Source organism: Carcharhinus amblyrhynchos, chromosome 9, assembly GCF_965287045.1.
Source record: "Carcharhinus amblyrhynchos chromosome 9, sCarAmb.v2.hapA, whole genome shotgun sequence".
NCBI classification, from domain to species: Eukaryota; Metazoa; Chordata; class Chondrichthyes; order Carcharhiniformes; family Carcharhinidae; genus Carcharhinus; species Carcharhinus amblyrhynchos.
In genome coordinates this window covers 56,963,105-56,987,893 of record NC_137332.1, presented here as the reverse complement: position 1 = coordinate 56,987,893, position 24,789 = coordinate 56,963,105, and the positions used below count along the sequence as shown (strand labels likewise).

The 24,789-nt window shown below is 42.5% G+C and overlaps 1 protein-coding gene across 1 annotated transcript in view; it reads left to right on the top strand.

The window, feature by feature from the left end:
* The window catches only part of hmcn1 (hemicentin 1), a 543,993-nt gene that overhangs the window by 50,046 nt on the left and 469,158 nt on the right, over positions 1 to 24,789 (top strand). Inside the window, exon 2 of the mRNA XM_080195726.1 lies at positions 19,789 to 19,859. Within this exon, the coding sequence (XP_080051852.1) occupies positions 19,789 to 19,859 (71 nt within the window). The remainder of the gene's footprint in view (positions 1 to 19,788; positions 19,860 to 24,789) is intronic.

Sequence of the window (24,789 nt, the reverse complement as noted above, 5' to 3'; positions counted from 1 at the left end):
CATTGTATGGTGGAGTTTCTGATGCAGATGGAGGAGGAGAAAGTGGGTTCCCGGACCTGTGTCCTTTGTTTGAACAGAGGGGAGTACGATAGGATGAGGGAGGAATTGGCGAATGTTGATTGGGGGAGCAGATTGGAAGGTAGGTCTGCTGAGGAACAGTGGAGGATCTTTAAGGAGATCTTTCTTGGTGCTCAGCAGAAATTTATTCCGATGGTTAAAAAGGATCGTAGGAGGAGAGATAATCAGCCGTGGATAACGAAGGAGGTAAAGGAGAGTATTAAATTAAAAGCGGATGCGTTTAGAGTGGCTAAGAGTAGTGGGCGAGAAGAGGATTGGGAGAGGTTTAAATATCAACAAAGAATGACGAAAAAGTTGATAAAGAAAGAAAGGATAAACTATGAAGCTGGGCTAGCGCTAAATGTAAAAAAGGATAGTAAGAGTTTTTATAAATATATAAGAAGGAGGAGGCTGGCTAGGGTGAATGTTGGACCCTTAGAGGATGAGAGGGGGGATTTAGTGGTGGGGGATGAGGAAATGGCTGAGGCCTTGAATAAGTTTTTTGCTTCGGTCTTCACGGAGGAGGACGTGAAAAGTTTGCCCGGTGTTAACGATGGAAAGATGGTCGGTGTGGAGGGCCTGAATGACATTATTGTTGCTAGAGAGGCAGTGCTCGACAGACTAGAGGGACTGATGGTGGACAAGTCCCCAGGACTGGATGGAATGCATCCAAGGGTTCTGAAAGAAATGGCGGAAGTGATAGTGGATGCCTTGATGATTATTTTCCAAACCTCGCTGGATTCCGGGGAAGTGCCGGAAGATTGGAAAATGGCTAATGTTACGCCATTGTTTAAGAAGGGTAGCAGGCAAAAGGCAGGGAATTATAGGCCGGTTAGTTTAACATCTGTTGGAGGTAAAATGCTTGAATCTGTAATTAAGGAGAAAATAGCGAGGCATCTTGAGGAGAATTGTTTGATAGAGCAGATGCAGCACGGTTTCGTTAAGGGGAAGTCGTGTCTGATGAATTTATTGGAATTCTATGAGGATGTGTCTAGTGCGGTGGATAGAGGGGAACCGGTGGATGTGGTGTTTCTTGATTTTCAGAAAGCGTTTGATAAGGTGCCGCACAAGAGGTTGTTACAGAAGGTTAGGGGGCATGGAGTTGGGGGTAGGGTGTTAGCGTGGATAGGGGATTGGCTGTCAAATAGGCAGCAGAGAGTGGGTGTCAATGGGTGCTATTCGGATTGGCGGTTGGTGACTAGTGGAGTGCCCCAGGGATCGGTGCTGGGGCCTCAGCTATTTACCATTTATATAGATGATCTGGAGGAGGGAACCGAGTATAAGGTGTCGAAGTTTGCTGATGACACAAAGATTGGTGGAACGGCAAATTGTGCGGAGGGTGTGGAAAGTCTGCAGAGGGATCTAGATAGGCTGAGTGAATGGGCGAAGAACTGGCAAATGGAATTTAATGTTGGCAAGTGTGAGGTTGTCCACTTTGGTAGGAATAATGGTAGGAAGGACTACTACTTACGTGGCGAAAAGCTGCAGCATGCTACGGTGCAGAGAGACCTGGGGGTCCTTGTGCATGAGTCACAAAAACCCAGCCTGCAGGTGCAGCAGGTGGTCAGGAAGGCGAATGGGATGCTGGCCTTCATAGCAAGGGGGATTGAATATAAACGTAGGGAGGTCTTGCTGCAACTGTACAGGGCACTGGTGAGGCTGCAGCTGGAGTACTGTGTGCAGTTTTGGTCGCCGCACTTGCGCAAGGATATTTCGGCCTTGGAGGGAGTGCAGAGGAGGTTCACTAGGCTGATACTGGAGTTGAGGGGGTTGAGCTATGAGGAGAGGCTGAATAAACTAGGCTTGTACTCGTTAGAGTTTAGAAGGATGAGGGGAGATCTCATTGAGACGTACAAGATGATGAATGGGATGGATAGGGTAGAAGTGGAGAGGTTCTTCCCGCTCAGAAAGGACAGTAGGACTAGAGGGCACAGCCTCAAGATAAGGGGGGGTCAGTTTAGAATGGAGTTGAGGAGGAACTTCTTCACTCAAAGGGTGGTGAATCTCTGGAATTCTCTGCCCGTTGAAGTGGTGGAGGCTGCCTTACTAAATATATTTAAGACGCGGGTAGATAGGTTTTTGGTAGGCTAGGGGATTAAGGGTTATGGAGAGAAGGCGGGAAAGTGGAACTGAGCCACTTCAGATCAGCAGTGATCTTATTGAATGGCGGGGCAGGCTCGAAGGGCTAGATGGCCTACTCCTGCTCCTATTTCTTATGTTCTTATGTAGAAAACGACTTGGAGGAATTGCGATCTGATTTTCCACATTGACATGAGATGCTGATGACTTGATGCTTTCACGTTGCATTGATATTGATAATGCCATCAAGCTGCATGGTATCTAGGGTTACCAACTCCAGTTAAATGTATTCCTGGATATCTGATCACATTTTTTAAGTGGGTTTCACTGTCATTGAGTATTTCCGCTCATGTTATGGCATTGGCAGCTGCTGTGTGGGAAATTTGGAGAATGATAAGGTCACCTGCAAAGAGGTGAGGAAAGGAAACAGAGGATGGAATTTTGTCAGCAGCATTACATTTCCAACCGTGGAACCTGATGTGTGCGCCACTTCCATTCTTGCTTTTTTCAATATGATGAGATTAAAATTTAATGTGCATGGGAAATGTGACATTGTGGCGAGGTTGCTTTTCAGTGGTGAAACCTGCCATCAGCTGATAATACTGCAGTTACAAATGGGCCAATAAACAGCAACCTTGACAAACAAGGAGGCTGTGCATCACAGTCAAAAGTTGTTTGTCCTGTTCCATTACTACAATTCCAATAATACAGGTCTTATTGAGAGCACTAGAGTGGCACAGATGTTCTTCAAATTTAAATATTTCACATTATGTTGATTTCATTTTGTTCATGTGTGCATCGTTGTTATTTCTTAAGGTTAGCTTAGTCAGAGAGCTAAACATGCTGCATGCATCCTGACTGGCACTTATTAATGGCTACAGGGGATTGAGGGACTGTCACAAACAATACTGTTGTCCCAATTTGAAACACCCAGTTCATGGTAGCGTGTATTTTTATTGGAGTGTCCTGAGGAATCACATAAAATCTATGGTCTGAGAAACTAGACCATTCATCATACAAACAATTAAAGAATATTTATTAACCTAAAGGAAAAGAAAAATACACAACAAAAAGACTACAATACAATAAGTGACTTAAATACATCAATAACTAAACTCACACAGTTTATGTAGAAATTGCCCCATGTTGAAAATATATCTACAATCCCTGAAGTCACAAAGGCTTGAATGGGTCCTAGGCTGTGAGGCGTGGGCTGGCCTGTCTATTTCTGAGTTGGGTAACAGTTATACTGTTTCCCCTTTTGTTGTTTCAAACTTGAGAGTCTGCTGTCTACAGAATTTCCATAGCCCTGAATCACCCAGTTATTTAGGCAAACTGTTTCTGCTTGTGGAACTTAAGTTTCTATTACAGTCATTAACTAATCTGTTTCTACCACTAGAGCAGTTCACACCTGATCATCTTTTGATGTTATCATGCCTTTGGAATGCCCTGATCACTTTTTTAGAGGCTTTCCTGCCCCTGGAAATGCTGTTACTGCTGCTGGGCTGATTTCTACCTTTCAGGCCTTTTAAAATTCTTGTTACTGTTGCTGCTAGGCAAATCTCTGATGGGAACATTTGTTTTCCACAATAAAAAAATGTGTTTTTTGTTTGTTCATTTTTATTGAGTGTTTATGTTAGTATCCATTGTTGTGCTTTCCATTTTGTGGGATATGGTTGAACTTGCAGGCTTAGCTGGCTCTCACTTCAAAGCATTGTAAAATATTTTTTCTGAGATTGCTGTCTCTAGGGATAACAGAAATAATGTAAGTGAACTTGAAGCCCTGTCTCTACCAACCAACACTCTGAGATGGACCTACATTTAGATAGCACTGACATTGCCCTTTAAACCCTTTATTTTACATTGACCAGCTGTCCCAACACAGCTAGACATCAGGTCCTTCCCACTTTACTCCTACTTCCCCTCTCCACATCCTGTGTTCTGCCTTAGATCCTTCTTCAGCTCCTCCAGGCCCCTGAGCTCAATCCACACTCCCCCGATCTCACTCCACACTCATCTACTAACTCATCCTAGCCAATCCTAACTCTCTATATAAGCTGCCATTCTCCTGCTGCTGTCCCTTATGCGGTAAAGCTCAACAAGGAAAACAGCTGACCTCAGACACAACTGCACAAAGCTGCATGTTTCTTGCCACTTTTATAACAAATGTGAGCTAGCTATGACTCTATCTTAAAGTTAGGACATTATTTTTTAACAAATGTTTTATGCTAATGAGTATTCATGGCATGCAAAATATTGCAAGTGTGAACCTGCCACAGATGTTGAGGCCTGACTCACCACAAACCTGCCACTGACTTAATCTCTTCATCTCAATCTGCCACCAGGAAATTAAAATTTTACAGCCTGCTTAATTCAGTTGCCCGCCTGCCACATTTCCCAATCTTGCATGCTCCATAAAATCTCCCCCGGAGGAAGAGGAAGAGGAAAAACAATGTGTGAGGGGCATTCATATGGGAAGACTAGACATGGAAGCCATGTTTCTAAATTATGGTGTGTGGGTTCAGACTCAAAGAAGATTTTTCACAAAATTATAGTCCAGGAGGAGACCATTCTGTCCCCAGTCCTTAGGTCAGTGCAGTCTTAATTACAAATTGGAAAGCAGTGCAGAATTTTTCTATTACTGTTCGCATTTGATGATACATATTGGAATAAAATCTGGTAAGAGTGGACTATTTAAGATCTGGTATTAAACTATCTAACATAAGAACTCTGGTTGGATGTTTTTCTGGAGGCTAACCATGCTACCCATGGCCTATTTTCCCCAACTTGATATTTTATAACAAATAAATTAGAGTACTCAAAGCAAGTTTAAAAGAAGCATACGTTTTTAAGGAGCCTTTATTAAATTTTCTCTGGGGCTGCTTGCAGCCATTAATCTACCATTCCTGAAGATTCAAAGTAATCCTTTCAGATTGGAAATTCTACCAGAGAAGAAATTGAAAGATATTTGGCAGTAAAACTATCATAATGCTTTATTTATTTATTGGAGCCTTGGGTATTTTTTGGGTGTTTTAGTTGTTTGGCCAAATACACTATTTTGATGTGGGTAAATGAAGAAGTAAAACATCACCGCAATGCAATCAACAATGTGTACAGAATAAATGTTGAAATTCCATTGCATACTTGCAGTATAATGAAGAACAAAAGCAGTTGATGGTTTCAAAATTAAAGTAATCAAAATAACAGGGTTAATTCATCTAGATTAGTTGCCTGCATATCATCAGTTCACTCCGTATAATTACTGAGGTAAGAATAGACTTGAGGGAAATAACATTCATAAAATATGTAATATCTGGAAGAGAAAATATGGTTAATGATTCAGATGAGTACATTAAAGTACGACTACATTCAGATGAGTGGGGTGGCACGGTGGTTAGCATTATTGCCTCACGATGCCAGGGAACAGGGTTCAATTCCAGCTTTGGGTGACAATGTGCAGTTTGCACATTCTCCCCCTGTCTGTGTGAATTTCCTCTGGGTGCTCTGGTTTTCTCCCACAGTCCAAAGATGTGCAGCTCAGGTTGATTGGCCATGCTAAGTTGCCCCTTAGTTCCCAAAATGCGTAGGTTAGGGGGTTTAAGTATGTGGGGTTATGAGGATAGGGTCTGGGTATGATGCTATATTGGAGAGTTGGTGCAGATGGGCTGAATGGCCTGCTTCTGCATTGTAGGTATTCTATGATTAACCAGTTCATTAGCTGCTGCCTTTTAGATGCTGATGGACTACCTGTACATAACCTGCAATTTTTATAATTATTTCTATTCATAATCAGAGTAGATATTGTTCAATTTTCCAGGAATGAAAAAAAGAAAACTTTGGAAATGGACATTCGGTTGAAAGAGGAACTTTAAGTTAATATTTTGCATGCAGCCTCTCATTTACAATTGATCTGATTATGGATCATTCATTTTTCCCTCTCTGATGTAATTGACCTGTGTTGAATTTCTAGTGCTTTTTGCTTTTTGCCCCTGGATTCAATTATTTTAAATCTCTGATACATTTTCTAGGTTCTTTGTGTTTTTTGACAGCACTGTTTCAGTGACCTCATACAAAAAAAACAACCTAAAGCAATCTGAATTTATCACCCAAATTAGTGTGACTGCTTCCTGTGAGGTAACTAATAACCCACTGGAGACACTATTAAGTAGTTCAGGTCTATTATTGAGGTTCCGGTAGTGTGCCTTTAGCTAAATCTATGGATTTCCTGTATACTAGCTATGCTAGCTCTACTCGCATCAGATTTTTCAAGGAAATTGTGTTTTATGACTGTGTAGACTCAGTTTTGAATCTCATTTTACAACTAAAATTATTTACAGCATGAATAAATGAGCTTCTATAAAATTTCTGCTGAAGGTGTGAGATAACCTCTGGGGTCTCCAGAAATGTTGCAATTTTAGTCTCTGTAACTTGGGGAGAACGGTTAGTAATGGCATGTTGCTAATTGGATATTACATGCAATGTATAATTCAGGAGCTGGATTTTGCTCGGGTTTTATATATGTAGGAGTGCTTCCCTGTATTCGACCCAATACAATCATCCTCCCACCTTACTTCTCACACTACAGCACAACCTCTATTACTTTCTCCTTAATAAATCAAATCAAGAACGCGGCCATTGTTAAATACATCGGCACAGTAAAGTAAACGGCAATTAGTTTACTTTGAGCAGCTGACTGGATGCTTGAGTAGAGTTCCAGGGCACTGGTCAATCGCCAACTACTTGCATTTCACCATTCCATTCCCACTGAGAGAAATATTATGGTCGCGCCAAACAGAATGGAGATTTAATTGGCTGACCGCATCCACCAAGGGAGAGACATGCCTGTCTTGGCCCCTCCTCATTGATGTAGTTAAAAAAGCCCACCAATGCCTCCACTTTCTCAGGAGGCTAAGGAAATTTGGCATGTCAGCTATGACTCTCACCAATTTTTAGTGATGCACCATAGAAAACATTCTTTCTGGTTGTATCACAGCTTGGTATGGCTCCCGCTCTGACCTAGACCACAATAAATTACAAAGGGTAGTGAATGCAGCCCAATCTATCATGCAAACCAGCCTCCCATCCATTGACTCTGTTTACATTTCCCGCTGCCTCAATACTTGTATACTTGCAGCATGCTCAAGGACCCCATGCACCCCAGACATACTCTCTTCCACCCTCCGTTTGGAAAAAGATACAAAAGTTTGAGGTCATGCATCTACCGCCTCAAGAACAACTTCTTCTCTGCTGCTGTCAGACTTTTGAATGGACCTACCTTGCATTAAGTCGATCTTTCTCTACACCCTAGCTTTGACTGTAATATTACATTCTGCACCCTCTCCTTCCTTCTCTGTGAACGGTATGCTTTGTCTGTATAGCGCACAAGAAACAATACTTTTCACTGTATACTAATATATGTGACGATAATAAATCGAATCAAACCTTTGTGTTTATCTAGCACTGCCTTGAATACATTTATGCTATTTGCCTTAACTACTCTTTGTAGCAATTTCATATTCTAACCATTCTCTTTGTTTAGTCAGAGAAGTTTTTCTTGAATTTCCTGTTGAATTCATCAGTGATTTAATAGTGATATAATTACTTATTTCTGTGTATAGAATTATTGGGCTAAATCTTACCAAAAAATGGCAGCATTGTTTCTAGCAATAAAATTGGTGTTTTTCTCTCCAGAAAAACATACTGGATTTCTCTCCCGATCTTATGAATTCTGCCAAAAAAATTAAGGGGCATGTTTCATGTCATCGTACAGGGATGATGTGGATGTGCCGGCGTTGGACTGGGGTAAACACAGTAAAAAGTCTGACAACACCAGGTTTTAGTCGAACCGATTTATTTGATAGTAAACTCACAAGCTTTCGAGGGGACTCCCTCTTCGTCAGGTGAATGGAGCTGACAAAGAGGGAGTCCCCTCGAAAGCTTGTGAGTTTACTATCAAGTAAATCGGTTGGACTAAAACCTGGTGTTGTCAGACTTTTTACCATCATACAGGGAGGCAGGGTGTCAACACACTGGCAAAACCCAGCTGCACAAAGATAGGGGTATTATCTTTAAAGGGAACCCTGATTATAAACTGAATAAACTATCTTTCCTCTTCCACCCCTCCCTTCTCCACCTTGAGGCTTCCACTGGGGCCCACCCCCCAGCACAGGTTGGCAAGGACATGATGCCAGTCTCTGCCGAGAGGCAGTGCCAGGCCACTATCTGGTCATGTTCCTCTTCACTGGGGCCATACTTACCTTTGTGTCCCCAGGGAGATCCCCCCATAACAGGTGACATCACATCAGCATGGTGTTAATATATGGTGGGGGGAGGTCAAAAGCTGGTAGGGGGCAGGTTAATGATATTTAAATTAATTCAAATTCATGTTAAGCACATTCATGCCTGTTAAGTATGTGAATCTGATGATGTTGCCAGCGAAGGAAGGGAAAGATCCGAAAATGTGAACTCACCAGTGAAAACCGCACCTTCTGGATCTTGAGTTCGTCCGGCATTTGCAAAGATGGCAAGGGTGGGCCCAAAATTGTCTCCGCAGTTTCACAGACTGCCATTTGACTGTCTCAAAACGTAATTGTGTTGAATATGGTGGCATTTTGTGGATGATTTCTGTTTTTTGGGGTATCAGTTCTAGATTGTGGTCTAGAATTTCAAACTTGTGGTTCATTATTTATAGGAGTTAAATGTTTGATCTTCATTGGGTTCAAATGTTCAACTAACACTTGACCTACCTAAGGATGTTTCTCTACTTTACAATTGTGATTCTAGGGGAATTAGTTAGAATTGGAATGCTGTATGTCAGGGCAAGGCCAAAATGCCATTATTGAGAACCAGCAATATACACTTATTTATATCAAAATACAACCCCATAAATAGGTTTTAATTTACATGAAACAAAGACCGAATTCTCATAAACCATCAAGACACACACCTTCAAGTATAATGAAAAATCCTTGAAATAGATATTATAAAGGCAATCCTCTTTCAAGGAACAAAAAAAATGCACCTACCGTAATTGTGATCCATGCAAATCCAATATTAGCAAACATTTGAGATAAAATGTTTTTCCTCAAGTTGAAGTGTGTAACACCATTCAATGCCATGGTACCATGTGGTTGGTGTTATTCACTAACTCTTTACTGTAGTTTACATTCTCAAATTAGTATCTTGGTTGAGGGCCACTCTTGGGAATGCTTCAACATATTAGAATTCCAATACATTGCACTGTTATCTGTGCGGTAATTTCTCATGCAGTAAACTCCTGATTTCAATTGTCACTCCAGACAGTTGCTGAGTGGAAGCCAGGCAAAGCCCCATTGAAAGGGGAGAGAGATGCTTGAAAAACTGAGACCAGTAGTTTTACTCAAGCTGTCAAATCTTCAGTTTTAATTGAATGTTTTAATTTATGTTTGTTATGTATTTCCTTGCATTTTCAAACTGGATATCAAGAGGAAAGGAAATAACACAATCCCTAAACAGAACACACTCAGGTCAGGCAGCATCTGCCAAACAAATTAATATTTGTTAATGAACCCTTCCTCGTAAATGCAAGATAGTTCAAATAAACAGCGTTTCCCTCCCTCTGGAATGAATTCCTTTGCAAGTCACATACCAGAGACTGCTCTGTTGGCACCTTCAGTTCCATTGTGGCACCCTTGGGAATCTCTTGATTTCTTGGCTCAATGCCTGTACTCTGTGGGAGCCTAACTAAGGTGAATTTTGCTGTTGCATGAATATGGCATTGTCACCTAGTGGATTGATGTCCGAACATATTCCTGCTAATATTAAACCGATGCCATGTATCAACCTTAAGATTTAGGGTTATAAGGGTTGAGCACTGTGATCACTTTAGTTATCATGGAAAGAGCAGTGAAACGAATCTGGAAATCTTCTCAACATTAGCAGAGATTTCGAGTGGTATCCTTAATAGAAATTCTCAGCTGTTTCATGCACTGTTATTTGCTGATGTCTTTACAAGACTAATGTGGCTTGTGCTCACAGTGGGGTGAGTGATATCTGGTGGGCTGCTCTTCTGTGCTATACTCTGAGTCTCCAGAGTGGTGTTGTCAATGGGAAATCACCCTTTCTCTGAAGTTGACTTGAATGCAGGTTCAGTAATGTTAGCTACCAGAGGTCGAGGAGGTGGTGAGGGAAATTTCTTGCCTCTGAGAACTGTTGGCCAGTCGGGTACCAGCAGTGCCACTGGGAGTGATGGCCACTGCTAATAATGCAATAGATCCAGTCTGCAGAATTATTATGGGAGCCTGAAGTGAAGTTGGGTGTGGCAGCCTTACCAGGGCCAGTCAAGGAGTCCATGATGATTGATTTGTTTCCAAGAGTGGGGAAGGGTCTTCACCAATAGGTAGCCTTCCCTTTAGCAGGTATCTCTATTGGATATTAGCTGTATGATTAGGAGGGATTCTCTCACCTGGTCTCAGGTATACCACCAGAGTTTATCTGATGGATTACCATGTGACATGGTACCATGTTGGTTGAATACCTAATTGGCTTTTGGGTGGGAAGGCCTTCTGTGATCCCTCCAACCCTGGACTTAATACAGGGGGGAGTTGGGAAGGTGACAGGGTCTCCAGCCAGCACATTCCCACCCAATTATATGTGCCCTCTTGCCTTTAGGCAGAGAGCATTAAATTCAGTGCAAGATGCCAGTGATTTTAAAATACAAAGGGAGTGGAGTTATGGCAGGAGGCCCAGAAATCAGTTTTATCCAGGCATGAAGTTAGGGTGAGATTTCTGCTGGTACTTGCTATGATGGGTCAGAAGACCTCTGAGATGGAACACCTTCAGAAAAACGTCACAGGCAGATGTGGTTACTCAACTGAACAGTGCCTGGAGCTGTTCAGGATGGATATCGCTCACATCCCAGGACTCTGGAACACCAAAGCAGCGGGTCAGAGAGTATCTGCAGGTGGACTTTCCAGATTATGTCCTGGAGGTGGTTCATCTTCCAGCTTCAATGTTCCTGAACACAAGTTGAAGGAGGTCCATCTTCTTCCTTCAATAGTGGGTCAGTGATATTGGGCGCCTTTTCAATATGGCATCAGACATGCCCCGCCGTGAAATACAACGTGAAACACTCAGTTGAAAGCTCTGGACCGGAAGATTTGGCATGTTCTTCCACCAGCTTCAGCAGCGTGAAACACTTCACTTTTCTGCCCCACCACAGAATTTAGTTTCAAAGAAGGAGAATTCTATCCAAGCTTCCTCAGAAGCCTGAAATCAGTAAATGAAGTTGGAGTCTTCACCAACTTTTTCACACTTCTCTAAACACTATTATCTTTTTGGTTGTAAGGTTAAATGGATTACAGGAATGGTGTAAACATAAGAAAGTTCCTGTATTTAAACAGTAAGGTAATTAGCCATAGATCACAATGTGTTAGAGAGAGAGGTGGTTTGACAAACTGAGGGGCATCATTCCATATCAGGTATGTGGTAAGGCAAGGAGGAATCTCTTCATGAACTATTATGTCCAGTTCAAGGACTGAATCCTTGCCATTCCTATAATTTTGTACCATGCTCTGGCCAGCTAAACAACTGAGTTAATTGACCCTGGATTTTAATAGTGCAATTATGCAAATTAACTTTGATTTGATTTATTATTTTCTCATGTATTCGGATACAGTGAAAAATATTGTTTCTTACGCGCTGTACAGACAAAGCACATGTTCATACAGTACATAATGGAGAAGGAAAGAAAATGCAGAATATAGTGTTGCTATATATGGAGAAAGATCAGCATAATATATGATAGGTCCATCCAAAAGTCTGATGGCTGCAGGGAAGAAGTTGTTCTTGAGTTGGTTGATACTCGTTCTCAGGCTTTTGTATCTTTTTTCTGATAGGTGGAAGGGAAGAGAGTATGTCTCAGATGCGTGGGGTCCTTGATTATGTTGGCTGCTTTTCTGAGGCAGTGAGAAGTGTAGACGAAGTCAATGGCCGTGGTTCTCCCACCCCACTGCACCAATTATTTAGCAAAGGGGGCGGGGAGTTTCTTGCATCGGTCGATTTGTGAGGTTCACACATTCGTTCCCGCTGCGATAGCGTCTCCTGGCACTGGATTTCTGGTGGTGTCAGCTCTACACTGGATTTGGCAGGGAGGCAGAGAAGTCATTTTAATACCTATTTGAATATAATTTAAATTAGATTAGCGGTTCCCAGAGTGAAATCTCTCGGCCCACTAGCATCTCCCCATCACCAGAGCGGTTCACTCCAGCGGGGAACTAGTAGCCTGACCCTGCTGGAGTGAAGGGGGGCAGTCGGGGCCCTCGAAAGCGTGGGGACATTGGCACCCTGGCAATGCTAGCATGTACCCCTGGCACTGCCCAAGGGTCAAAGTGCCAATGCCAAGGTGGCACCTTAGGTGCAGTACGGGGCCTACTGAGGATGGGGCCCGTTGGGGCAATCAGTGGGAGTTGGGGGGGTTCCTCTGCCACTTTGCAGTTGGGATTGGTGGGGGAAGGAGAGAGGCCAGTGAACGGGGTGGGCTGGGGTGGTCAGCCTGCTTTGGGGGGGGGTTCGGGAATGCAGGGGGTGATGGTTAACTGTCTGATTGGGATTGGGGCTGAAGGGCAGGACGTGCCAAGAGCAGCGGGGATTCGGGGCTGACACAGGAATGGTGCAGGGGCATCGATCGGGCTGTGGAGGGCTCAGCTGGCAACACGGGGATCGAATGAGCCAGCAACTGGGAGGCCGACAGTGCGCAGCTATTGTGCCTGCGGAAGTCTTGGCGCTGACAGATCGGCACATGTGCAGTGGCCCGCTCAGCACTCTGCTGCCAGCCTCCTGGGCAGGAATAAGCTGTGCCCTCAGCTTTATAATGATATACATGCTAGCGATCTCTGCAGTGCACGGTGTGGGGGAGTTTCTTCTCTGAACTCCCACTGACAAAAACAGCGTGAATTACTCCAGTTTTCACACAAATTCAACACTTAGAATTTATTTGGGAGTATTCTGGCCGATGGATGGGAGAATTAGTGATGGACTGGGCTACGTTCACAACCCTCTGTTGTTTCTTGTGGTCTTGGTCAGAGCAGGAATCATACCAAGCTGCGATACATCCAGAAAATATATTTTCTATTGTGCATCGATAAAAATTGGTGAGAGTGGTACTAGACATGCCAAATTTCCTTAGGCTCCTGAGAAAGTAGAGGCTTTGGTGGGCTTCCTTAACTATAGTGTCAGCGTGGAGGGACCAGGACAGGTTGTTGGTTATCCGGACACCTAGAACTTTGATAGTTAGAAGATTTGCATCATCAGAAAATTGAAGAAATTTGTGCCTAGCAAAATTACAGGTGAATTTCTTCCTGTCAGTGCAATAATGGTGTAATAACAGCATTTATCACTGAAGACCATGATGAATGGGTGGCAGAGTGGTTAGCACTGCTGCCTCACAGCACCAGTGAACCCAGGTTCGATTCCTGGCTTGGGTCACTGTGTGCGCAGGTTCTGCACATTCCCCTCATGTCTGCGTGAGTTTCCTCCGGGTGCTCTTGTTTCCTCCTACAGTCCGAAAGACATGCTGGTTAGGTGCATTGGACATCCTAAATTCACCCTCCGTGTACCCAAACAGGCCCTGGACTGTGGCAGTAACTTCAATAAAAGCCTACTTGTGACACTAATTATTTTTTTAAAATTTCGGGAATTATGTTTATGTTGAATACTAATGGCTGAAGTTTTCCTTTAGCTTGTTTCTTCACCTGTTGCTCCATTAATCTTCAACTCCTTTTTCTCTATGCCATTCCCCAAAACTGAGGATGAGCATCTCACTGAATTCTAAAGTTCTTGCAGTGCTGAACACATGTGTCCCTACAAGACACACAAAAGCCTCAAATAGTCTATATGTCTAATAAAGTTTCGGAGGGGGGAGGTGGGGGCTGGTGATGGATGTGTGCTTCAAATGAATATCACTGCTACACATGTTTCATTTTAAGCGTATTTTAAATATAATTTGCAGATCAGCTTTATAACTAGTATCAACTGACACTGGCTATTTTCAGCAACATGAAAGTATTAAAATTTCAACAGGCCAGAATTGTAACTTTTTTGCAAATACCTTTTTGAAAAACATTTTGAACATATGTTGATTTAAAAAAAACTTTGGGCTGAAGTCTGAAATGGTTTAGAGAATGTTGAACATATGCTTAACATGTGTAGAACATTGAACTGAGATGAAAATTGTAGATTAAAAATCTGCATAGAAGTGTGAACTGTTATTACAGTAAGCTAAATATAAAACATTTTAATTCAGTGCAGCTGTCATCATAATAGCAACCAAGACAGGGCTTTTCTGAAATCTCCTTTTGGGAAGACTTAGTAATTATGATGGAGAGGGTTGTATGTAATACACAATACTTCAACCAATTGGGATTCTATTTGTGAAGTATCACTCAAACCTGTCGTAATGGAACGTTATTACTTATTCAATGTAAGCACTATTTGAAAGCTTTTTGTGAACTGTAAATTCCCAAAGTGGTTTTTCTTTTTTAAAAAAGTGAATTTGGGAACAGTTTGCAACATTGTATTAATGTCAAGGATGTAAGAACCATGTCATTTCAGTAAATGTGGCTAATGTGTGCAGTTGAGTGAAATAGGGCTAGTTTGTCTGGGCCTTCATCATTCCAACCTGAAAGCTCTAGGCCAGTCCATTTCATTAACCTCAGCAAGTTGCTGACAATTGTTAGGATTCCACAGGCTGCTCGTTCATTTGAAGAAATCTGAATTGACCTTTAGCCTCACCAACAGCAGCTCAAATACAAGTTCTATGGGTTACTGTTGTAGTGGCAGTTGTGAGTATTGTAGAGTAACTGATCACCTTTGTCTATGTGTTCCTCAGAAATGTTTACTGATAAGAGATTTTAAAATAAGTTGCATTTCATTGGAAACAGGACTCAAGTCTCCTAAACAGATCATCCTGACACCTGTATTGGTGAGATATTTGCAAGAGACCCAACATTTGGTTTAGGTGACTACAGGGAATACCAAGGCTGCCATTTTCAATATGATATGTTAATAAACTTGGGTGTAAGTCAGCTGCAAGAGTTGGTCACAATGTTGCCACCCTGACAGAGTTCTCATCCCTCCCTCCCCTTCTCTCCCACCCCTAAAGAAAGGACGCAATTTTGCCAGCAAAACAGGCAGGCTCAGTATGATTGGGGGTGGCGAGAAACTGGGCGCATACCTCTTATTTCTCCCCTCAGCCAATATTACCACCTTGCCTTGCGGGACAAGGTCATAAGATCGTGCCCGTTATGTCTTTAGATTGGTTCCTTTCCTGCCTGGACACCGGGCCTGACCAACACCAATACTTATCCCATACAAAGCTTGCCAATTGGAGCACTGAATAGTCCACTCAGGTTATAAGTGCAAACTTGCAAACTCCTTCTCTGAACCTGATTGCAGTTTGTCAAGTATTGAGCTCAAATTGTCTCATTCATGTTCGAAAAATGAGCTACAAATATATCTGGACAAAAAAACAATAATTCATTGATTATTTTATTAATTTACAGGATGTGGGCATCGTTGCCTAGGCCAGCATTTGTTATCCATCCCTAGTTGCCCTTCAGGAGGTGGTGGTGAGAAGCCTTTGAACTGCTGCAGTCAGAGGTATAGGTACAGCCATAGTGCTGTTAGGGAGGGAAGTCCAGGATTTTGACCCAGCGACAGTGAAGGGATGACTATCTGTTTCCAAGTCACGATGGTGGATGACTTGGAGGGGAATTTTGCCAGTCATTACTGAACAAGAATTCGAGAATAAGTAACATATTCCTAGCCATGCAAAATTTTAGTTGAACCAATATGTGAGGACATGCAAATGTGGCGTGCCATTTAAAAGACTTTGCAGGACCGGAGGATTCCGCAGGCAGGAGGGGATGTGAGATACAGACCATAGAATAATCAGATGATTTGATTCTCAAATCGAGCCGAATTTCTGATCTGAATCATGCCACTGTGCAGATAATGTCATGGGCCTGTGTAATAGACATGTCAGTCACAAAAGTCAGGCATGGTAGCAATGACAAGTCATGTGTTTCTGATCTTCCCTAAAAGATTATGAATATTGATTATATTGTATGTGATAGAAGGTTGGAATGCCTTTTCTGTAAAATACAAGGTGAAGTGAGCACCTCAATTTAGTGATGGACAGCTTAGAATATTATTCAGTTCCAGTGTTATCTTGATATTAGTTTGGAATTCTGCCTGAACCTTCAATCTGGAGCCAAATGCATAAAACTTCTATGTCAAAGTGTCAGACTTAATTTTGGTTGATGACTTAGAAAAATTCCACTAGTACACAATGTAAGTGCTTATAAAGAAACATGATTTCCCTGTTCCTTGGAACTAGTTAAAATCTAAAGGAACAATTAAGCTTAACCCTACATTTACATGTTAGGTAGACAACAGCCAAACCTTCAAGCAAGATTGGTTTGATTTCTTTATATATAGTGGAATGATTTGTGATGACGGCAGAAAGAAAAGATGAAAATTACATTTTTCTTCCTTCACAAACCTAGTCACCACGTTACATGAAGGACATGATTGCTCTGGAGAGTGTGCAGACAAAGTTTACAAGAATGTCAAGTGTACAAGATTGAGAGAAAGAGATAGAATGGACAGGATAAAACCTTGGCAGAGATTTCTAAAACCGGGGACATAGGTTTAACATAAGTGACAAAGTCTCATGTATTCTTTTGGAGAGTCAATGGGTAATATAAAACCTTGGCAGAGATTTCTAAAACCGGGGACATAGGTTTAACATAAGTGACAAAGTCTCATGTATTCTTTTGGAGAGTCAATGGGTAATACAGTGGGTTAATTGGTCTCCTGCTCTGTGAAGTCCAGCAGGTTTTGGGCAAAGTGGGTGACGATTCACTGAAAGAAGGCGGCTTGATTGTATCCAGGCAGTGAGCTGTCTGCCATTCTTTTTGCTGCTGGCAAAATGGCATGGTGCCAGGAAGACATCAAAGCAACCCTTCCATCACTTAGATCCTCTACGGTGTAGTAGGGGCCCATCGAATTTGCATTGACTCTCTGACAGATTATCTTATCCAGGCCATCTCTGCAATCTATCTCTGCAATCCCACACATTTAATGTGATTAATCCATCTAACCTAGACATCTTGGGACACAAAGGGACAATTTAGCATAAATGATCCACTGAACCTGCGCATCTTTGGATTGTTGGAGGAAACTGGAGCACCTGGAGGAAACTCTCACACACACGGGGAGAATGTGCAAACTCCACACAGTCATCCAAGGTTATAATTGGACTCTTCACGCGAGCTGAGAGGCAGCAGTGCTAACCACTGTGCCACTCCTCATCTCTGACTTCATCCCCAAAGGACCTGTAAAATTTAGCCTGAAATGTTGGCGCTGTTAAATAGCACATACTAACATCCGTGTGCGAGATCTTAATTGAGAGTGAGTTCTGAGCAGGTGGGAGGGGAGTGATTGAGAAAAGAGAGAACAAGCATTAGAGCACCCCAAAACCACTGGGGAAGCCCAAGCTATTTTACATTGTATTCACTGACCAGTTTCTCATTTGAGATGGGTAGGGAGAGATGGTCTTTAGATGTTCACTGGCATTAAGGTAAGTTGTAAGGAGTGGTGGGAGAAATTGGGGCTACTTTATGGGTGGGCAGGAGAAAGCTCAGGAAAACTGACTTCCTTTGAGGAGCCAGTAGAATTTCTACTTATTGCTTGGCTGCATTAGCTATTTTACTTTGGGCTTTCCCTTTCTTCCCATCTCCTCACCCTCCCTGACCAGGTTTTACTGCACACGAACCTTCAGGGCTAGATGTACCATTGAAGTTGCTCAGGTGAGATGGTGATGGGCAGAAATTGAGCAGGTAATATTGAACTGTGTGCCTAGTCAGCCCACACTTAAGCTACACCCAATGCATTGGTGAACCTTCTCAGTGAGTAAAATTGCTACTTTGGAAATAATTTTGCAGGCAATTGTAAGAAGCTTAATAGTGATTTGCAGTTTTATCCTTTGCTGATATCTGGACTGGAGTGGAGATCACATCAGAAATGCAAGGTATAAAGTTGCCTTTTCTTTTACAGACTGACCCATGTGTGTGGAATTTTTACAGAAGGCTGAAGAATGCAGGCTGTGTGTTCTCTGCTAAGTACTGTAATTCAATCACTTTGACAAATTATCTCTTCCAAAACCCTGGGTGTCTTTGTCCAATAAAGCTACCTAGTAAAATTGCGAACATGAACACTTCAATTTCCTGTCAAGATTGTTGCCTGCTTAGTGTGAAACATGATGCACTTGGCCTCTGCTGGACAAAAGTGTGCCAAAGGGCCAGACAACTTGTTGATGTAGATGGATGTGGCTATGGAAAATGATAACATTTGTTACTCCCTGATCTGTGCTTGGAAATAGCTGAATACAATTTGGTGAAGTGTGCTTTCTAGAGTTGAACAACGAAGACTTTGGAGTGTTTGAGAATATCAGAGAATTCATTTTCCGGGGCTGTTCAAGATTTTTTTCATGGAACACATAGGGCGGAATTCTCCCAAAAAAATTCTAAGTGATGAATTCGCAGGAAAACTGGAGTAATTCATGCCAGTTTTTTCAGTGGAAGTCCACACTAGAATCTCCCACACTCTGTGCAATGCAGAAGCATGAATATCATTAAATTTCAGGGGGCAGGACCTTTACCCACCCAAGAGGTACATGCACAGTAGCCCTGAACCAACAACCTCCCATTTGCTAGCCAGCTCATTCGCAGGCCAGCCTGGGACACCCCACACTGTGCACCCCCCCTCCTCCAAACTGACTCTCCCCACCAATCGCTGGCTTCCCTCCTGTCCCCAGTCGATCCCCATGCAGAGTGGCTGCAGCAGGACCCCCACTCCCGCCCCCTATAGACCGCCACAGGAACTGGCAGGGGGAGAGGTGCCCTCTTGGCATGGGCACACTGGCACTGCCACCCAACCCACTGGGGAACCAAGTTGCCCCTACTTCACTCCAGCAGAGTTGCCCTGCTAATTCCCTGAAAGTGAGGACCTACTGTAAAACTCACGAGTGAAATATTCTGGTGAGATGAGAGAAGCCTAGCGGGCCCAGAGAATTCAGTCCTGGGCCCGCTAATCACATTAAGATGACATTAAAATATGATCTAAAGTACTCACTTGGTGTTCCCACCAGTTTCCAGCACGAATCAGATGCCGTGCACGCCCAAACATGAGCTTCTCCCACCACACTGCACTTGCCTTCATACATGCAAAGCCACAAGCTGATTTTATGCAGAAAGTATTAATGCTCCATGTTCAGCGCTGACATAACATTTGCTATCTGGAATTATTGTTTAATATTTCTAATATATTTAAAGTTGAACTTGTTCCTCTTTTATTTCCATATCATTGTACAGTTAACTACTTAACATATAGGAATTCATGTATCTATAAAAGCACTGCATATGGATTCATTGTAATTAATACATTTATAATCTTGAATCGTTCTACCAATAACAGCCTACAGTGACGTACCTGGAATTAAATTCATCCTAAAATGTAGATAAACAGGGATTTCATTCAAGGGTGGAATGAATAATCTTTGCCCTCATGAATCAAAAAATTTTATTTACTTTTTAAATCTTTTTTTTTCTGCAGAAGTTGGCCCAGTCACCATTACGACAGATCCAAAAAAATTTCAATATGAACTCAGGGAACTATATGTACAGGTAAGATAAAAGTAATAAAACTTGATAACAGTCAACATTTGAATTTGATTCATAAGAACATAATTCGAAGTGCATCCTTGGGTCTGCTAAGGATCCAAGTACTAAGTGCTAAGTTTTTTAAAGTAATTTTTTTATAGCGCTCAGCAATAAGCATAAAAAGAAAATCAAATGGAGTTGCAGATTGGATGGCTGCTTTTGAGATTATCTCTGCTTGGTCTCCTAGTAACATAAAATCCCTACAGTGCAGAAGGAGGCCGTCCGGCTCATTGAGTCTGCAATGACTCCTCTTCTTACTCAGGCCCTCATCCCCCATGCCCTCCCTCCATATCCCTGCTCATTTACTGTGGCTAATCCATCTAACCTACAGAACTTGGGACACCAAAGGGCAGTTTAGCAAAGCCAATCCAACTAACCTGCACATTTTTGGACTGTGGGAGGAAACTGGAGCACTCAGAGGAAATCCATGCAGACAGCAAAATGACTTGTACAAATTCAATGCCCTTTTTCCAAAAAGGGGTGGCATGGAATTCTCTGCCCGTTGAAGTGGTGGAGGCTACCTCGCTAAATATTTTTAAGACGCGGGTTGATGGATTTTTGATAAGAGAGGGGATTAAGGGTTATGGGGAGAGGGCGGGAATGTGGAACTGAGCCATGACAGATCAGCCATGATCTTATTGAATGGCGGGCAGGCTCGAAGGGCCAGATGGCCTACTCCTGCTCCTATTTCTTATGTCCTTATGTTCTTATGTTGATTACACATCCTGTGTTCTTTGGCACCTTGAAATTCGCCCAGTCCAGTTTAGATGCGGGACAATCATAATACAATGGAAGGTCAATGCGACTCATTCACATTTGTCTAAACTACATTGGGTTTCAATGTTTCTTTTGTCCATGGTGCAACAGATAAACATGATGTGGAGATGTTGGCGTTGGACTGGGGTAAACATAGTAAGAAGTCTCACAGCACCAGGTTAAAGACCAACAGGTTCATTTGTAGCAAAAGCCACTAGCTTTTGGAACTGGCTGTTATTTGTCAGGTGGGTGGGAACACTATCTGTAACCCCCACAACTTGCCTGGACTTGCAAAATCTCACTAACTTTCCTGTCTGGAAACAATACACATCTCTTTAACCTGTGTTTAATGCTCTCTCCACTCACATTGTCTGTACCTTTAAGACTTGATTAGCTGTAAAGACTCACATTCCAATCATTATTCATGTAAATTGAGTTTGTGTCTTTATATGCCCTGTTTGTGATCAGAACTCCCACCCACCTGACGAAGGAACAGCCAGTTCCGAAAGCTAGTAGCGTTTGCTATAAATAAACCTGTTGGACTTTAACTTGATGTTGTGAGACTTCTTACTGCAACAGGTAAAGACAGCCAGCTGGAATGGTATAGCTTTTTTTTGTTGATAGTCTGTGCTTAAAGGAAAGAATTTGCGATATTTCTGGATGGCTGTGAATGTCCATCTTTAGTTAAGTATTTGCTTGAGACTCGACTGTCTGGAGCTCAGAATGCCAAAGGCCAAATGGTTTGCAGCAATTTGTGTTCAAAATTTTGAAGTGTTGACTCGAATTTCAGCATGTACTGGAACATGACAGTATCTTGTTTTCATGCTTTGCTTTCAGGCACAGCTGTCCTTTATTCTGCCATTAACTCTTAGTCCAGGCCAATGGTTTGCTTCTTTACTACATAGAAACATTGAAAATAGGATCAGGAGGCAGTCTTTCGAGCCTGCTCTGCCATCCATTATGATCATGGCTGATCATCCAATTATATTGTCTGATCCTGCCTTTCACCGCCATATCCCTTGATCCCTTTCACCAAGTGTTTTGTGATAAAATCTTTGATTATGCAATTCTAAAATTTTCCTCCACCTGACGTCAGGCTTACTGGCTATAATTCCATGTTTTCTCTCGAACCCCCTTATTAAATAGTGGAGTTACATTAGCTATCCTCCAATCTGTAGCAACTGTTCGAGTCTATATAATCTTGAAAGATGACCACCAATGCATGCACTACTTCTTGGGTCACTTCCTTATGTACTCTGGGATGTGAATTATCAAACCTGAGGGGGTTATTGGCTTTCAATCCCATCAGTTTCCCAACTCCATTGCTACTTCCTTTTTTTATTCCATTACATCCTTGTTATTTAATCACTCCTGCTTTTTAATCCGTCCCTGACCTTCTCTTTTGTTCTATCCGACCCTACCCATTTTTACCAATGACATCAAACTCATCACATTTCTATCTCGCCTCATTCCAAGGAAATTCGACTGGAAATGTTAATTTGATTTATTTTTCCAGAGATGCTGACCGACCTGCTTAGTTTTCCCAGCACTTTCTATTTTTATTATGAAGGAGAAGCATATTGTTTGGTAGATGTTTGTTACATTATGAAATAAGATGCCATAGTTTCCACAGGATTTAAGAACATAAGAAATAGGAGCAGGAGTAGGCCATCTAGCCCTTCGAGCCTGCCCCGCCATTCAATAAGATCATGGCTGATCTGAAGTGGCTCAGTTCCACTTTCCCGCCTTCTCCCCATAACCCTTAATCCCCTTGCCTATCAAAAACCTATCTACCTGCGTCTTAAATATATTTAGCGAGGCAGCCTCCACCACTTCAACGGGCAGAGAATTCCAGAGATTCACCACCCTTTGAGTGAAGAAGTTCCTCCTCAACTCCATTCTAAACTGTCCCCCCTTTATCTTGAGGCTGTGCCCTCTAGTCCTACTGTCCTTTCTGAGCGGGAAGAGCCTCTCCACCTCTATCCTATCCATCCCATTCATCATCTTGTACATCTCAATGAGATCTCCCCTCATCCTTCTAAACTCTAAACAAGCCTAGTTTATTCAGCCTCTCCTCATAGCTCAACCCCCTCAACTCCGGTATAAGCCTAGTGAACCTCCTCTGCACTCCCTCCAAGGCCAAAATATCCTTGTGTAAGTGCAGCGACCAAAACTGCACACAGTACTCCAGCTGCGGCCTCACCAGTGCCCTGTACAGTTGCAGCAAGACCATCCTACTTTTATATTCAATCCCCCTCGCTATGAAGGCCAGCATCCCATTCGCCTTCCTGACCACCTGCTGCACCTGCAGGCTGGGTTTTTGCGACTCATGCACAAGGACCCCAAGGTCCCTCTGCACCATAGCATGCTGCAGTTTTTCGCCATGTAAGTAGTAGTCCTTCCTACCGTTATTCCTATCAAAGTGCACAACTTCACACTTGCCAACATTAAATTCCATTTGCCAGTTCCTGGCCCATTCGCCCAGCCTATCTAGATCCCTCTGCCGACTTTCCACACCCTCCGCACAATCTGCCGTTCCACCAATCTTGGTGTCATCAGCAAATTTTGACACCATACACTCGGTTCCCTCCTCCAGATCATCTATATAAATGGTAAATAGCTGAGGCCCCAGCACCGATCCCTGGGGCACTCCACTAGTCACCAACCGCCAATCCAAATAGCACCCATTGACCCCCACTCTCTGCCTCCTATTTGACAGCCAATCCCCTATCCTCGCTAGCACCCTACCCCCAACTCCATGCCCTGTAACCTTCTGTAACAACCTCTTGTGCGGCACCTTATCAAACGCCTTCTGAAAATCAAGAAACACCACATCCACCGGTTCTCCTCTATCCACCGCACTAGACACATCCTCATAGAATTCCAATAAATTCGTCAGACACGACTTCCCCTTAACGAAACCGTGCTGCGTCTGCTCTATCAAACAATTCTCCTCAAGGTGCCTTGCTATTTTCTCCTTGATTACAGATTCAAGCATTTTACCTACAACAGACGTTAAACTAACCGGCCTATAATTTCCTGCCTTTTGCCTGCTACCCTTCTTAAACAATGGCGTAACGTTAGCCATTTTCCAATCTTCCGGCACTTCCCCGGAATCCAGCGAGGTTTGGAAAATAATCATCAAGGCATCCACTATCACTTCCGCCATTTCTTTCAGAACCCTTGGATTTCTATATTCCAGTAAAATTTCTGGAATATTCAGTGCTTGAAGATGATCATTTTAGTTTTGTGGAGTGTCCTCTGCTACAGATATTTAATTGGATTACTTCCCTTTTCTGTGTCTCTGGCATTTTACGAGTGAAGGGAAGAATTAGGTAGCTGTTTTAATTCAAGATTCAAATTTGCACAATTCACACAAACCAGCAAAGTAATATTGCCTTGACATATTTATTAACATCCATTAAAAATCACTTACATGTTGCCTCCCCTCCATATTTTTGCATTGGCTGAATACAGTTTGGTGCTGCATGTTTTATATAGACGAATGAAGTAATATATTTGGTCTCGTCTATGTTGTTATCGGACACACTACAACTGGTTAATTTGGAACTAGGGAAGAACATAAAAATAATCCATCATTTCTGTTCCTATTCACTGATTTTTAGCCTCTGAAATATGTCAGCATCAGATGAGCGCTGAGTTAGGTTCAACTGTGGTCCTTGTGAAATCATAATTTAGATTCGCAGATGAAAAATGGCCTCTTCAGCAAATTACTGTAAGATTACTTCCGGCAAACAGCAGCTCAACTTAGGGTGAGAATAGAAAATCGGGGAAAGTTGAGCTAAGAAAGTCACCACCATATTTGTCTGTTTTCTGTAGGACTGTTCTGGTAGGAAAAAAACAGATTTTTTTAGTTTCGGGGACACAAGGTCACTGGATTACAAAAAAATATTATGACAAAAATTAAAAATTGTTTTATTATGTGGCAATTAGACCTGTCAGACTAGCTTTACCCTCATCATTTCCTATCTCTTGTCAACAAAATAATGCTGGTGTATTAAAGTGAAAGTTGAAGCCTTTACTCTGAAATTCCCTCCCCAAGCCTCTCTATCTTCTGCACCCCTTGCTTTTCCTCTGGGTCCAGGTGTTCTGGTTTCCTCCCACACGTCCAAAAGAC